Source organism: Condylura cristata, unplaced genomic scaffold (assembly GCF_000260355.1).
Source record: "Condylura cristata isolate star-nosed mole 26May11 unplaced genomic scaffold, ConCri1.0 scaffold00006, whole genome shotgun sequence".
NCBI lineage: Eukaryota > Metazoa > Chordata > Mammalia > Eulipotyphla > Talpidae > Condylura > Condylura cristata.
In genome coordinates this window covers 28,911,543-28,927,361 of record NW_004567107.1, presented here as the reverse complement: position 1 = coordinate 28,927,361, position 15,819 = coordinate 28,911,543, and the positions used below count along the sequence as shown (strand labels likewise).

The 15,819-nt window shown below is 41.0% G+C and overlaps 1 protein-coding gene across 1 annotated transcript in view; it reads right to left on the bottom strand.

Moving 5' to 3' along the window:
• Positions 1–15,819, bottom strand: part of RASEF (RAS and EF-hand domain containing) — a 48,518-nt gene that overhangs the window by 22,090 nt on the left and 10,609 nt on the right. The window contains exons 2-4 of the mRNA XM_004677543.2: positions 5,147–5,293; positions 2,673–2,763; positions 1,761–1,856 (exon numbers count right to left, since the gene is read on the bottom strand). Of these exons, the coding sequence (XP_004677600.1) occupies positions 1,761–1,856; positions 2,673–2,763; positions 5,147–5,293 (334 nt within the window). The remainder of the gene's footprint in view (positions 1–1,760; positions 1,857–2,672; positions 2,764–5,146; positions 5,294–15,819) is intronic.

Here is a 15,819-nt window from a genome sequence, read left to right as displayed (position 1 = left end):
CAGACCTCTCCTGACCCGCCCGCTGCTCCCCTCAACAGTGTACTTCCTCCATCTGCCTGTTCTGATCCCCGCTCTGTCTCTGGTGAATCTTCTCACCCTCCACATCTCTGGCCTGTACCCCAGTTCTGTACAAATAAATAAAAATAAAATCTTAAAAAAAAAATCAGTAATGAGAAGGTATTGATAGCATAAAAATTGGCAAGATCCTCCCTTTCCTGACTCCTTAATCCAGAGTTAGTTCAGTCAACACATGTGAGTGAAAAGTTAATAAAGGCTATAACCCAATCACACCTGACACAAGCTATGTCTATCGCCTGACAGATTCTGGGTAGATAGGGAAAAGCTCTGAAAAATCAGAATTTCCATTGCTAACTTATGTTATGACTTCCCTTTTTTTTATAATCATAATATCAAAAATATTGTAGCAACATCAGTTTGTAACTGGATTACCTTAGCTCTAAATTGGCTACCTGGCCTGGGCAAAGTACAAGCTGAGCTGCTCCTGGGCAGGAAATTCCTTTTACTGAAGACAAAAGGCAAGCTCTTGGAGAGATAAGACCCCAGAGCATCAAGACTCCTGGAAAGCTTCCTTGGTCTTTTGACAAAAAGCAAATCTTAGATAACTCCCAGGGCATAAGGACCCATGGACAATTTCCTAACATTATCAACCCAGGTTTTGCTTAATGCATAACTATGTGACTTCCTTTTAATTTACTCTTTTCCTAAAACAATCACTAACTACTCTCTGCTAGTCTTAATTAACCTTTTCCTAAAACAAACACTAGCTACTCTCTGCTAACCTTAAGTTAGCCTTTAGCTTTTCTTTAGACTATCACTGACAACTCTGCTAACACAATTTATTCCTTCCCTAGGACTCCTAAATCCTTTGCTAACAGCTCATCCTTTCCCAGACCCTTATCCTTTGAAGTCATAGTTAAACATCCATATATATGAAAGCTATCACAAAGATATACGTATAGTATAGTGTGCCATAAAGTAGCAGAAAGGGGATGCATTGTTCCCCTCTTCCTTTAAAACTTTTATGGTGATTTCTTATTAACTTACCTGATGCATTATTGTAACTAAATCTTGCTAAACAGTATAAATAAAGACCTGCAAAAAGATGGAAGGAAGACTTGCACCCAACTCCGACTTCCGTGTCTTCCTCGCTCCCCTTTCCCCTTTTTCTCCTTCTCCCCTTTTTTTAGGAATCTCTGCTCACCGATGCCTTTCCACCTGTCTTGCCTCCAGACACCTCGATAGTTGGAGCTGGTCTCCAACACACACATTTTATCACACTTCAGTGAGTTTTTCCTCCATCTCCTGATGATCAAGGGTCCCTAAATCTAGAACTTTCTATGCAGAAGAGGAATATTTATTTCACTTAATACTATTCAATGAAACCTAGCAATTACCTTTCAGTAAGCCAGAGGTAGACATACAGAGACACATGACCAGAAAAGACAATGTCACCCCTGTTATCACTTGATGACAGGGAAAAAAAAAAACCCTGGGGTTTGTTAGACAGCTGTTCAAGGGATCTGACCTATATATTAGATCCATGCAAAAGATAGGTTGACCTTAGATACAAAGAAGGAAATCAGGGCCCTTAAAAATGTCTTTCCAAGGAATCCAGTTTGATACTGCAGACTGAGCCTATCTGTTTGCTTCAATATGATGCCAGATGTTTTCAGTGGATAATGATTAGATACAATGACATGCTGAAGCTACTCATGAAAGTCGAGCTGATGCATACCAACCTTTTTGAGTTTCTTTATCGTCACCTGTAGGTCTCCTACTTCTGTTTCATATTGACGTCTGAGATCACTGAGGGCTTCCTCAGCTTTGCGTTTTTCCTAAAAGATTTAAAAAAAAAAATTGTGTTGATCTATGTAAGTTCTTCAGAAAACAAACAGATAAGAAACTAATTGAGACTGGTCCCAAATTACACAAGGAGGGGACAAAATAATGGTAGGGAAGTAATATAATTATTATTATTACAAATAATTATGCAGCACGGCTGCAAGAAACCAGCTGAAGGGAAAGCACTGTGGAGCGCCCTCCTGCATACTCACTTCACCTGGAGTTACACTGTGGTAGAGGCCCCGGCTCACTGATGAACTGGTCTGTTGATTATTGCGGTAACTAACTACAGGATAAGGCACAGCCAAGGGCCCCAGTGTGGCCAGTCTGCCTTCTCCTCACACCTCATCTCCCACACTAGCATTTCAGAGGCCTCTGATGTCCAGCCAGAAGCAGACTCCTCTCCCACTGACTGTGTAGCACACATGTATTTCTTTACTGCGCTTGAGGCTACCTGAAATCATCCCTTTATTCACATGAATCTGTACTTCTTTCTTTCTTAATTTTTTTATATGTATTGTCTTACACCATTCATTTTTGACAGGGTTTGATTTCTCCCCTCAGGTGAGTCCCTGTAGTCCTCCCACCACCCGTGATCCACCACCACTGTCCCCTATGCTCCCTCCTCCCCTGCTGTATCTCCTCCCCTCCTTATTCTACCCACGACAAAAGTTAACACCACTGAAAGTGCCTTTGTTGAGAATCCCTGAGGGAGCCCGGGCTTCTGTGCCTACAGGTGGCGCAGGGTCTCTCCATAACAGGCATACCATAAGGATCTGCCAAGAAATGGTTTAACCCCACACACTCACATCTTTCCGCGTCTTGTGTTCCGCAGCCTGAATCCTCTGATCCATTTCCTCTTCCAGCTCACTCAGCTGCATGGCTGCCATGTCCTGGGCCCTGAAATTCAGGGGGATGCACACATGTTCATTATACTCTTAGAATGTAACAGGAGTGGAGAGTGACGTCCACTTCGTCTACTTCAAAACCTCTATTTTACAGATGAGGAGAAACACGCCATTTAAAATAATATTCCCCGGCCCTCCCTGGTGGCGCATTGGGTTAAAGCACTGCACTGAGAAGCTAAAGCCACTTCCGCATGAGTTCGATTCCCGCCTGCCCCGGAGGAGATCCACATGGCGTGGCAGACCTCTCCTGACCCGCCCGCTGCTCCCCTCAGCAGTGTGCTTCGTCGATCTGCCTGTTCTGTTCCCCACTCTGTCTCTGGTGAAGCCTCTCACCGCCCCTGAGCCTCTGGCCTGTACCCCAGTTCTGTATGTACAAATAAATAAATCTTTAAAAAAAATAAATAAAAATAAATAAATAAATAAATAAAATAAAATAAAAATAATATTCCCCGTTCCATATAATAAAATGAGGTTGTAAATTTGACCATCTGAGTATAAAAAGACATTAAAACTAGATATTAAATAAACAGGAAAATTTGACTAAGTGGCATTAAACAAGACAGTGGCAAGGAACACATAAGGATATCAAATTGCTGGAAGGCTCTCAATAAATTCCAGAGTTACAGCCGTGGGCCTAATCACCCTACGGCACAGAGATGGTTGGATGTAATTTTGAAATTTTACTATATGAAACATAAAGAGTTATCTGCTATAGTTAATATTTAAGAAAGGGAACTCGATGATTATTTCCTATCAGCCCCAATAATTATTTCTTATCAGTCCCATGAAGCTCTAAAATATAGATACGGTTACTCTTATTAACACAATCAATAAATCATCTCTCTATAAAAACCAACCATACTGATTTGTCAAAAATTTAGAAATGGACCAATTTTGTTGAGAAGAGTTCCGGGGGAGTTTTATCTATCAAATATCTAGTAAAGAGATATCTCTTACTTTACAATGGTTGAGACTTCGATTAAGACCTAAAAATTACTTCTTTGTTCTCTCTCAAGACATATACGTTCAATGACCTAAATTTTATCATGCCTTCTCAAGCCTTCTCAAGTGGCTTATTACTGACCTGAAGCAGACGCCATGAGATTCAGAGTCAATGCATTTGCACCAGTGGCATGCTATTAATAAAAAAGAGAGAACAGGACCTGAAGAGAAGCCTCCGGTGATCCTGTCTGATGAATTCCGCCACACCATCCTACTGCTTTCAGCTCACTTTCTCACTCACAGTCCAATATGTGTATTAGTTTAATTTCTACATAAAACTCCAAATAAGATTTGGAGGTGGAAGGTAAGATCTGAGTCATTTACTGTTCTTGCTTACCTCCTCCTCACCATACAAGATGCCAAGGTTATGTTAATCAAGTTTGGAGAGTTAGCTAATTCTGGTTTGTTTATAAATACCTGCTATTTAATGTCTAGGAATTATGTATCTCTATAGCAACATTTTTTTAGTGACTGTTGTGACTGCAAACAACTAGGTCACATATCCAGAAAGCATCATCATATTGAGAGAAATAATAAAGATTCAGAGGAGCATTCCAGCGCAGAGAGAGGGCCTGCTATGTTATGGGCTGTTTATAAGTTCTGGGCAGAGGCCAGCAGGTGTGTGGACTGGGGTCTGTGATGGCACTCATGGCATTGGAACACCAGGAGCTGTGGCAAATAAAATTCACTCTTTTCTGATGCATGTCAAGGAGTGTGGTGCTTCCGGGGTACAAGAATTGGAATAAAAAAAAATTGCACTGAATTGCTATTAAAACCAGTAAGAAGTCCTGTGTAAGCCAGCTATGGCTCACATTAACTCTCTTTTGATAGTACAGTTTAGCAGCTATTAGGTGTTCAATGCAGTCTGGGTGAGGAGGACTATAGAGTGGGAAAGAGACACTGCTGATACCCATCATGTGGAGGCCATGAGCACCTATTGAGTCTCAGCACCCTGAAGACATAAGGATCTACAACTTCGCCGGTCAGATGCAGACACTGAGACTCAGGAAGATAAAGTAACCTGCCCAAAGTCACAGCAACAAGGCGGCCTCAAATGAAGTATGCCTGCCTCTATGAAAAGCTTCCTGTTTGCTTCAAGTGGTTGGATATAAGATAACAAATCTCTTTGAACTGTCCAGTATGAAATCAGTTGCCTTGAAGAATTTCTGACAGGATGACAATGACCTACTGAGGGTTGGTGGCCAGCTCTGTGAAGCTGTGTTTGACACAATCTTAGAGGTTCGAGATTCCTGAGGTTCAGGAAGTCCTCCGACATCATAATGTGACAATGCACCTGGGTACATTGTGCCGCCTGGGTGGTGGGGCCCGTGAAAGGATCCTATGTGCCACCCAGAGAGGAAGGGCCTCAGTACCTCTTCACTGCAATGGCCAGGCTTTCCATCTCTGTACTCTGTAGTTTGATCTCACGGATAAAGTTCTTGATAACATGTTCATATGGCTGGGTTAGTCTTGGCTCCACAAGGTTGATGTTTTGATACAAGGTACTAACTTGCTCTTTTCTGCAAAAAATACAAATATATACATATATATTTAAAAACGAAGATGAAGTTCAACCTAACCAAGTGAAAAATACAAAGACAAATTTTCAAATTTTCTCTCTCTAGGAAAGAGCCACATAAAAAAGACACAAGGAAGAAAAAAGCAGCAACAACAGCATGGTCTGGACCTAGAGATGCTGCTGCATGAGTCTCCATAATCATTTTTACAATGGAATGGCAAGTTTATATGTTTTCTGATGTTATTGCCATATGGTTGGCAAATAAATATTGTGTGTATTTAGGATGTACATGTGATTTTTTTGAGATAAACAATTTGATGAAGTAATAATATTAGAGCATGGGGATCTCTTAGAGCAACAGAAATGCATACAAACATTTGGACAGTGGTAGCAAACAGGTACACTGCCCAAGTCAAAGAGTGGCTGAATGGCAGAGAAGGGAGTAGATTCAGCCAGCCGATGCTGAGAACACATGTCCCAGCTGACAGCACAGAGCTTCCCACTGTGCACGCTTCTGAACCTTCTCAGAATGAAGAAGGACTCAAAATCAATCCGCAGCAGTATGAAACGCTGCAAATGTGAAGTGTATGTTAATCCAGAAACTTAATTCAGCATGGCCCCCAGTGTGTCCTGTATAGCTATGAACTTTCATAAATAAACTACTCAATACATACACAGGCCAATTAAAATTCAAAACAGTTGCTCAAGTAAAATATTATTAATAAACCTGCAGGAGTACATCACTTTATTAGATGTAAGACACAAAAAGCTGCCATCGTCCCTCCTACCAGAACTAAGAATAACACTAGTTGAATTACTGAGTCATATTTGTAAAAGAGTAATAAAAGTCTTGACCCTTAGACTATGCATTATCATTTCAGTGCACAATAGGATCATTCACTTCTCTGACTGTTGTCATTTACTGGCCACCAGCAGGATATAAATCATGAAGAATTTTCTAATTAAGAGAAACTTGCCTGTCAGGCATGTTCACTAAGATATATCTCCCGATTCTTTGCCTATGGGCTAACTGCACACCAATAAAATGTTCAGAAGTAGATGCTTCAGTAGATCTCCTGACTTTTAGGAAATCCTAAAATGAGAAACAGTAATTGTTAAGTTTTCTTGGGTCCTCTGCTGGTTCTGGCATTCTCTAGAATTTCAGAAATTGTTTTGAGTGATGTGTATGAATAGATTAATTGTAGAAAATGTCTGCACTAGCAGAAAAGCAGTTTGTGGTTAACTGCTGTGCCACAGGCCACCTTGGCTGCCCCTATGCTGCCTTTACTACAAGCATGCAGGGGAGCTGGCTGTCTAGAACCCCGCAGCTCGGTGGAAGCAGAGGGACAGTTTCTGGCCAGTGGGTCAGATGAAGTGGCACAGCTGCTACTTCCATGTCTGGCCCCTGCAAGCCTCTGCAGTGCCCGGGCCAGTACTCATACTTACTCACATATTCTCTCCCTGTCTCTCTGTCTCTCCCAACCCCGCCTTTCCTTCTCTTGCTCATCCCTCTCCTTCTATGTCACTTTCCTCATCTGCATAGCAGAACTGACAAGCTCCAATGTTGCAAAGCCACGTGGTGAAGGGTATTTGGGTCTCGGCGTGACCACCGCGAGGCAAACTGCTCTGGAAGGCTGCCCGGCCACAGGGCTCTGAACACAAGAACAGGAGTTAAGTACGTATTCCGTAAAGCCAGTAAGACCTGGAAGTTCTCTGTTACAGTCAGCTGGAGCTTACAAAGTTGGCATTCTAGTTTTGTGTGATTTTTATTTTTCTCATCTTGTTCCTGGTTAAATTACTCCCTTACTGCCTTCCTTGATAGCTCCATATTATCTAAGTAATAAAACTCCTAAGCTCAGAGCAAGTCTTTACCACCACCATCCACTCTGTTTCAAGGAACCAAATGATTCTAAAGCACATATACACTGAAAGAGACATTTTTTAAGCACTTTATACATGCAGCCCATACAGTGGTGCATAATTTATATGTGTGGCTCATTTAATCTCCAGGACAATACATGAATTCTTATCATTAATACCTTACTAACCAAGAAGGGACTGAGGGAGCCAGCAGCCAGAACCCCAACTCAGTCCAGCACCTCGGAACCCAGCTTCCCAAGGAAGAAACAGCTCGTTGGGCCAAAGTACATCCTGAACTGTATGTGAGGGCTTCCAAGCTTTTGTTTCATTTAAAGAAAATTTAACACAACAGGAAATCTCTTTAAAATTATTTCAAAGGAGGACATGAATTATTTATACAAGGCCTGTTCACATAATAAAAATAAACAAACAAAACAACTCTGAAGAATGAAGGCATGACTAAGATTAAAATAAGATAAATTAAAATTTGCTTCAGCGAAAGCTATTCAGGGCACACTCCCCTCAACCCACCCTACTGGCTCTGGCCAGGTGTCTGTTGGGTCCGTATCTGTGAAACTTGAGAACCCTATGGATTACGCCCTAAGACTGCTGCTCAACATAACGCACTTGGCAATTTGCACACGTAACAGAAAAAACAAGACAAAAAAAAAAAAATAATACTTTATCATAACAAGAGATCATGCCCGTCCCTCTTACAGGATTTAAAATTGTTCCCTGTAACAGGCAGCAGAACATCTGTGGATTATTTTAGCTCAGCGGACTTGGTGCCAACACAAGTTTTTGTTCTGCACCTAGAGTCCAGGAATTACCAGCCTCCCGGAGCCTCGCCGCTGACGTCAGCGGTTAAACAAGCAGCGCACAATGCCCCACACCGGCCTCTGTTTCCTTATGGGCCGCCTGACCCAGCGTGGCACAGGAGTGCCCAGAAGGAGGCCCCAAGGTGACAAGGCTCAGTCACCCCTCATTCATTAAGTCCAGGGTCCCTCTAAGACATTGACGCTGGTGTCCACAAACACTACAAGTTTAGGGGTACGTGACAAATACCACATAAAAGATTATGGGTACTCAGCCAAGACAAAAATTCTTTCCTCCCATGTTGAGAGAGCCACTAACACTAAGAATAATCCAATTTATATCTAAAAAAAAAAAAGGTATCAAATGAAACACAATCAGAGAAAAATGCATCCTGAATTACCAACCAGTTTAAGATGTTTAAAATCGGAGCCTATTCATCATGCTTGACAAATTGCAAGGTGATTTACATGGTAATGGCTAATCACCGATGAAAAATTCACAAATTAAAATTCTAAAATGATCCCTAGGAAAGAAGCATTTTAAGTTGCAAGCATTCCCACTGGAGCTAGCAGGGATATTATATGAACTTAAAAGAAAACAAACAGGTATAAGTAAGACGTGTAAAAAATTCCAGGCTCACACATTGCCGTAAGACAAATGTTTCACTTAAGAGCACACACAGGCACCCATGTTTCAGTATAGTAAATGCAACCCAGCCCGTACTTAAGAGTACCTGGAGGCCTCCGGGAACAGGCAGGAACAGGCAGTGCAGACAGCACGACTCTCTGTTCAGGACCAAGAAAGGTAGCTCAAAAATTGGTCCTGGGTCTTGATGCTTTAAGAATTAAAATAAGGAGCTAAGCCACTTATTCAAACTATAAGTCATATAGATAGAAAACCCTAAAGTTGCCTGTGAACAAAAGCAAACAGTATTGGACACTGTCCCAGTCCGTCCACAATGGGAAATTGATGCCGTGACCATACATGTGAGCGTGGAAAAGTAAAGCATCCAAGCCATCCACGCAGACCCATGTTGGAATTTGGAAATAAAATATAAAGAACAGACTGAGTTCCTTCCCTCCTAAGTTTCGTTATGAAGATTAAGCACAAGGTACTCTGGCATAGAACAGATAAGCAAGACTGAGGTCTTAGGAAATAATCTGAAGGATGAGTGGTCTCAAAGAAGCAGAAAGTGAGAACAGGGCAATGGTCCAGGCACTAATAATCATAGGCTGAGGGGTGTGGACACAGGGAAGAGCATGCAGTTTCTGGAAGAGCTGGTGAGGCTGGAATGCTCAATGGGGAGCAGTGAGCAGGAGCCAGGTGATGGCACTGGCTTGAAAGCAGATACTCCGGGAGGGAAGCCCCTGGGAATGTCAAAGGTGAGAATTAAGCAAAGAATGTGTAAAAGTGTAGGCAACTAAAATCTGATAGTGTAGGCAAACAGGTCAAGGAAACAGAACAGAATCCAGAAAGAGACCCTCAAAAATCTAGTCAAGGGCCCTCCCTGGTGGCGCAGCAGGTTGGAGTGCTGCACTGCGAAACTAAGCCAAGTGTGACTGCTTCTGCAAGTTCAATCCCTGCCCCGGAGGTGACACACATGGCACAGCAGACCTCTTCTGTCTCGCCCGCTGCTCCCCTCAACAGTGTACTTTGTCGATATGCTTGTTTTGCTCCCACTCTGTTTCTAGTGAATCCCCTCGCCACCCCTGCATCTCTGGCCTGTACCCCAGTTCTATGTGCATAAGTAAATAAATATTTTTTTAAAATCTAGTCAAAAAAGCAAAGACAATACAATGAGACAATGGCAAATAAAACTGGAATTATAGGACATCCAGTTGTCGGACAATAAAGATAGACACTCATCACCAAAAATGAGCTCAAAATGGACCATAGACTCTAGATTTAAATGTAAAATACAAAACTATGACACTCCTAGAAGATAACAGAGAGAAAGCCTAGATGACGTTGGTTAGAGCAAAGATTATTTAGGTACAATACCAAAGCATAACTCATGAAAGAAATAATCGATATACTGAATTTTATTAAAATTAAAAACTGCTCTGGGGAAGACATCAAGAGAATAAGAAAAGTGACAGACTGGGGGAAATAACGGTAAAGGACACCTCTGACAAAGGCTGGTCATCCAAAACATATAAAGAATTCTTAAAACTCAACAAAAAGAAAATGCAATTTCAAAAATCGGTCAAAAAGCCAGGCCCTCCCTGGTCGTGCAGCGGGTTAAAGCACAACACTGAGAAACTAAAGACACTTAGGCATGAGTTCGATTCCCACCTGCCTCGGAGGTGACCACATGGCATGGCAGACCTCTCCTGACCCGCCCACTGCTCCCCTCAGCAGTGTACTTCATCAGTTGGCCTGTTCTTCTCCCGACTCTGTCTCTGATGAATCTCCTCACCCACCCCTGCACCTTTGGCCTGTACCCCAATTCTGGATACATAAATAAATAAATCTTTTTTAAAAATTGGTCAAAAAACCTTAATAGACACCTCATCAAAGATGTACAGATAATAGAGAAGCACATAAAAAGATGTTGCTGTTCAACAGGGAAATGCAAATTAAAATAACAAAGAGAAAACACTACACACCTATTACAAAGCTAAAAAGCTAGAACTCAGACAACACCAAACACTGGTGATGGTGTAGAGCAACAGGGATTATCAGCCATTGCTGGTGGGAATGCAAAATGCACATCACTTTGGAAGACAGTTGCTAAGTTCTTGGTTTGTTGGAAAACTCATGATAAGTATTTTCTTTTTTTCATTCAAAAATGCACCATAATTTTTCCAAAAGCCTAATATATTCTTACGATATAATCAATCTACCAATCATGCTCCTTGGTATCCAAAGAAGTTAGAAATTTATGTCTAGACAAAATCTGCACATGGATTTTTTTAATAGAAGCTTTTATTCATAAATGTCTTAACTGTGAAGCAATCAAGAAGTCCTTCAGTAAGTGGAGAAACAGTGGCTAACCCAGACAAGGAAATAATATTGCACAATAAAAAGAAATGAGCAATCATGTTATGGAAAGACTACGACTGAGTGAAAACCCGTCTGAAAACTACATATTGTATGAACACAGATATATACATTCTGGAAAAGGTAATCTTCATGAAAAAAATAGTTTTTTCCAGGAGCCGGAGGGGACAAGAGAAGGAATAGGGAAAGCACAGATTTCCAGGACAGTGAAAGTACTCGGTGTGATACTGTATTGATGGGCATATGGCATTAAACAGCTGTCCAAACGCAGAGAATGTCCATCACCAAGAGTGAATACGAATGTAAACTAAGGACTTTGGGTGCTAATGGGGTGTCTATATGGGTGCATCAGTTGTAACAGATGAATCATTCTGGGGGCTGTTCACAGCAGAGGAGGTCATGCACATAAACAAGGGGCTAGGTTGATGGGGAATTTCTGCACTTTCTTCTGATTGTCCTATGAAAATAAGACTGCTCTAAAAGAATAAGATCTTTTTAAAATATGGTATTTTAACATTTTCTATTTGGTGGTAAGAATAATGAGTATATGCCTGCTATGGTGACTACAGTTGATCTTTCTAGATGCCCTGAATGAACCATAAAATTCAGCAAAGCTGCTAGAACAGAGCAGTATTCTCTTTCTGAAGTTTAAATCTTTCTTTAAATACAGGATATGCCTCTGCCAACTAACATCCTTGAACCAGTTTCCTATACCTGGAAGCGATTCCAGTTTGTGTTCTCACAATAGGTCTCAGTTACATAATTAACTCAGCTACCAAACAGTTATGTGGCCCTCCCTTCTAAAGGCAAACAACGGTCTCTTCAAATTGGCCCCATTTGCCTGCAGACGGCATATTAAGGCAGTAATGCCTTATCCAGAGTTCCCTGCCCAAATTTATCTTCTCGGTTAAAATTATTTCTATATTCAGTCACCATGAGAAATTTTTATTTACCTAAGTACTTATTTGGGTAACATTCCCCAAAAGGTTTTAAAATGGAAATTTCCTGGAAGATGACGGCATGAACTAGATTTATTCAGTCTAGAAACATTTCAAATTGCAAATTGCTTCCTATTTAAAATCACCGACATTTAGTTACTGGGAGTGTGCCAGTAGAGGAAGGAAATAGAAATAGCAGGAGGCATTGTGCTGAGGGTTGAGGGAAAGCACGCTTGGAACATCTGCGGACTTCCGTCAAGAACGCGTTTTAATAGAGTAAATGTGGTGGATGCTACATTTCTCAGTCTTAAGCTTAATAGAGGAATGAAACCTGCCACGGGACATGAGGAATGACCTTGAGCGAGACACGTATGACATTTCATGACACACTGAGGTAACTAGTAACTGTCAGCCTTGACTATGGCATGCTCTTCCTCTTTACTCCTCTCTCCAAGTGAGTTAGAAAGAAGTGGTTATCTCCTGACTGCATCTGTATTACTATGTTCTAGGGAAAGGCTCATGGAAGAAAGTGGTGTGGTGAAGAAGCCCTACAGACTGAAATGTTGTCACAGAGTGACCAAGCAGGGGAACTAAAAGATGAGAATTTGGTCATGCCAGAGGTCAGTCGGCAAAACTTACAGTCACAGTCCATAAACCTTCCTTGTAAGGCACTAGAAACTATTTAACATCTCTGTTACAGCTCCTCAATTCTGCTTTGTAACAACAGCCATTGATAATACTTAAGTGAATATTTTGTCTGCATTCTATAAAACTTTATTTACATAACAGGCAGAGGGCCAAATGGGTCTTCCTTTTATCCCTAAAGGTATAGTCTAGTAATGTAAGCCCTTGAGCAGAGGACTGGGGGTGGGGCCACGCACACCTAAATCTGCCCAAAACCAGAAAACAAGCCTTTGTTCACCTTATGTCCTAAGTTCACATCAATTTTTCTTCTTATATGGCTGTTACTACCTGCACGCACACACCTGTGAGAATATGCACCTCTCCAGAGTATTTATCTTACGAAGCACAGTTACTCTCACTATACTTCGCTTTATGAACTTATCTTCAGTTAAAAATAGGTAAAATCTAGTAATGTTAGTATAATAAATATGTGTATTACAGTTATTTTTCACTGAATATCTCTATTTGGACAAGAAAAAGGGTTTGGCAGGAAATAAGTGTCATGTTTCTGTGCAAATTTTCCCTTTAGACAACACCTGTCACCTTCCAGGTTTGCCAGGAACAATCGTTCTTTACACTTGCCTGTATTGTCTGCTGTAAAACTTACACAGAATTTTCCTCCTGTTATTCAAAAAGTTGCACTAATAGCTAATCACTGTATTAAACTGTGTATTAACTCTGCATTAAAGTTATCCAAAACTGTTTTAAAGTAAACAGAGTGAGTTTGGTGGTTCTGTATACTTTACCTCCAATTGTCACCTAGTAGAGCTATCCATGTTGTGAAAAGAGATTGAAAAGGAGACTGGGGGAAAGTTGTATTCCTCCCTCATCAAAGTATGTTTTAATATAAGTCTCTGATCAAAATAAAAATGTTTTGTATTTCTATCTAGGATTCACACCCTGCAATCACCTCCTCTGAGAAGCCTGCCCTGACTGCTCCAAACATAAGAAATCTCTCTCCTACAGATCCCCTGCCACTCGGTCTGAAATTCTGTGTGCTGAGTTTTCTGAGGATGTTTGCCTCCCCAACTGTCTTACAGGCAAGAAAAGGTTTTTGTAGGTTTAATACAACCCACTCTGACCTTAAGCAATTCGCTCAAAAGTTTACAAGTTTTCCATAAAAGATCATGCAGGTAAAGAATTTCTTTTTATGACAGCATTTTTGAACTATATTAAAACTATTTGTCTACATGGTAATGTTTGTTTAGTTATTGTACAAAAATTGTAATAGAAAAAAATTTTTAAATCTACTTAAATTTTAAGAATCACTGATTTTTGCCTACTTTCGTTGCTACCTATCATATGTAGAGATAAAGTAAATGCCTTTCCAGGTGTTTTCATGCAAGAAAATGGACCAAAAACATGAAATTAAAGCAAAATTAGCTGTAGAAATTTTGTTGCAATTTTTCTTAACTGCATGTCTCTTTTAAAATAAAAGGTTTGTGGCATCGTTAATTGGAGTCTCCACAGTTAAGACTCTTTGAGAAACCCTTGGTTTCAGCCACGGGTGCCTGGGGCATATTTTCCACGGTAGAAGCTTCCCGAGATCCACTCCATTGCCTATCAACTCTCCACTTCATTGCTTTCCCAGCACCCTGCTGGAAAGTTTAATTACTTTTTCATTTAACTTTCAGAAGAACCGACGGGTGATTTTCTAGAATGTGATTTTAAAAAGAAGGTAGCCAAAAATCCTATTAAAATCTGACTTTTCACATTATGCCAGGATCAGTTGTCCTGAAAACTGGCCCACTGTCTGGCTCCCAGAGCAGCAGCCCACCAAAGGAGCAAACAGCCTTCAGATTTGCAAACACTATCTCCTAAAGGAATCTGACCTCAGGGCCTCGGGAGAGCCAAGAAAAGAAAAGGTTTCTCTTAATTGAGTCATCATCTTACCTCACTGGTTTGTCAGATAAGGGAAAAGCAATTTCAGTAAACTGTGTAGGTACATTTATCTCAGTTTACATTCTTCATCCCAAACCTTGACTCTTTCCTGGTCCCCATTTCCAGTTCCCTGTTGTCCTCCTCTCACCTAAAGACTACATCCCTCTGGGGCAGTACAATTGGCCCAAAAACTGCTAAGCAAAATGAAAGAAAATGTTTCACAATCATTTTAAGATCCCAAGTGGCCCTCCCTGGTGCTCCAACCTGGTGGCAGAAGCACTTCACTGCAAGCTAAGCCAAGCCGTGGCCGCTTCAGTGCGAGTTCAATCTTCACCCCAAAGATGACCCACATGGCAGCAGATCTTTCCTGTTTCGCCACTGCTCCCCTCAGCAGTGTACTTGTCAATCTGCCTGTTCTGCTCCCCACTCTGTCTCTGGTGAATCCTCTTGCTGCCCCTGCACCTCTGACCTGTACCCCATTTCTGTATGCATAAATAAATAAAATCTTCACAAAAAAAGATACCAAGTACTAGGGAAGAGGGTGTAAAAGTTATTGCAACAATTTACTTGAGTAGAAAGAAATCCACAAAGCAGCAAGGTATTTATCTCTAGTATTTTGCAGTATTTCCCAATACTCAAAAAAAAAAAAAGAACATAAAATAATTCCAGAGACTACCTATGGCTGGGGGAATCACAGGTACAACTGCAAAGTGTATCTTGCCAGGCTCCCTGGGCTTAACCCACGGTAAGTCACACCCACTCCTGGCTAGACACCCACTTCTCACTCACCTGTATTCATAACAATGTAAGTCCATGTCAGGTATCTGGCAAAATAAAGAACACTGACATCAGGGAGAATAAACAACAGCTTCTGAGACATCGCTGCCTAATGCAGGGATGACACACATTCAAAGAGGTGTTTTAAAACATAATTCTAATATATATACTATATATATTATTTACTTTTACAAATATTCAGCAGATGACGGAGCCTGAGAAGAAAGGAAGTGCTAGGCTTGTTGAATGTAACAGACTGGTCACACACACCACAGCCCTCGGATACCCACCAGTACACTACAGCCAAGGATGAAACCAAACTCCAGAACGGTGATTCTGAGTTAGCAAGAAGGCTTTGTTCAGCGATTAATTATGACAAACAATGGATTGCATGGTGTGTTTGACCAAAAGACATGTGACAGACAGATTACTCATTACAGCACCATACATAATGGTCACAAGGTAGCCAGTAAACATATAAGTGATGATATTTTCACACAGTGAGTACTGTACACCTACAGAATTGACAGATCCATGAGATCTACAGATCTACCAGCTTATAATCATA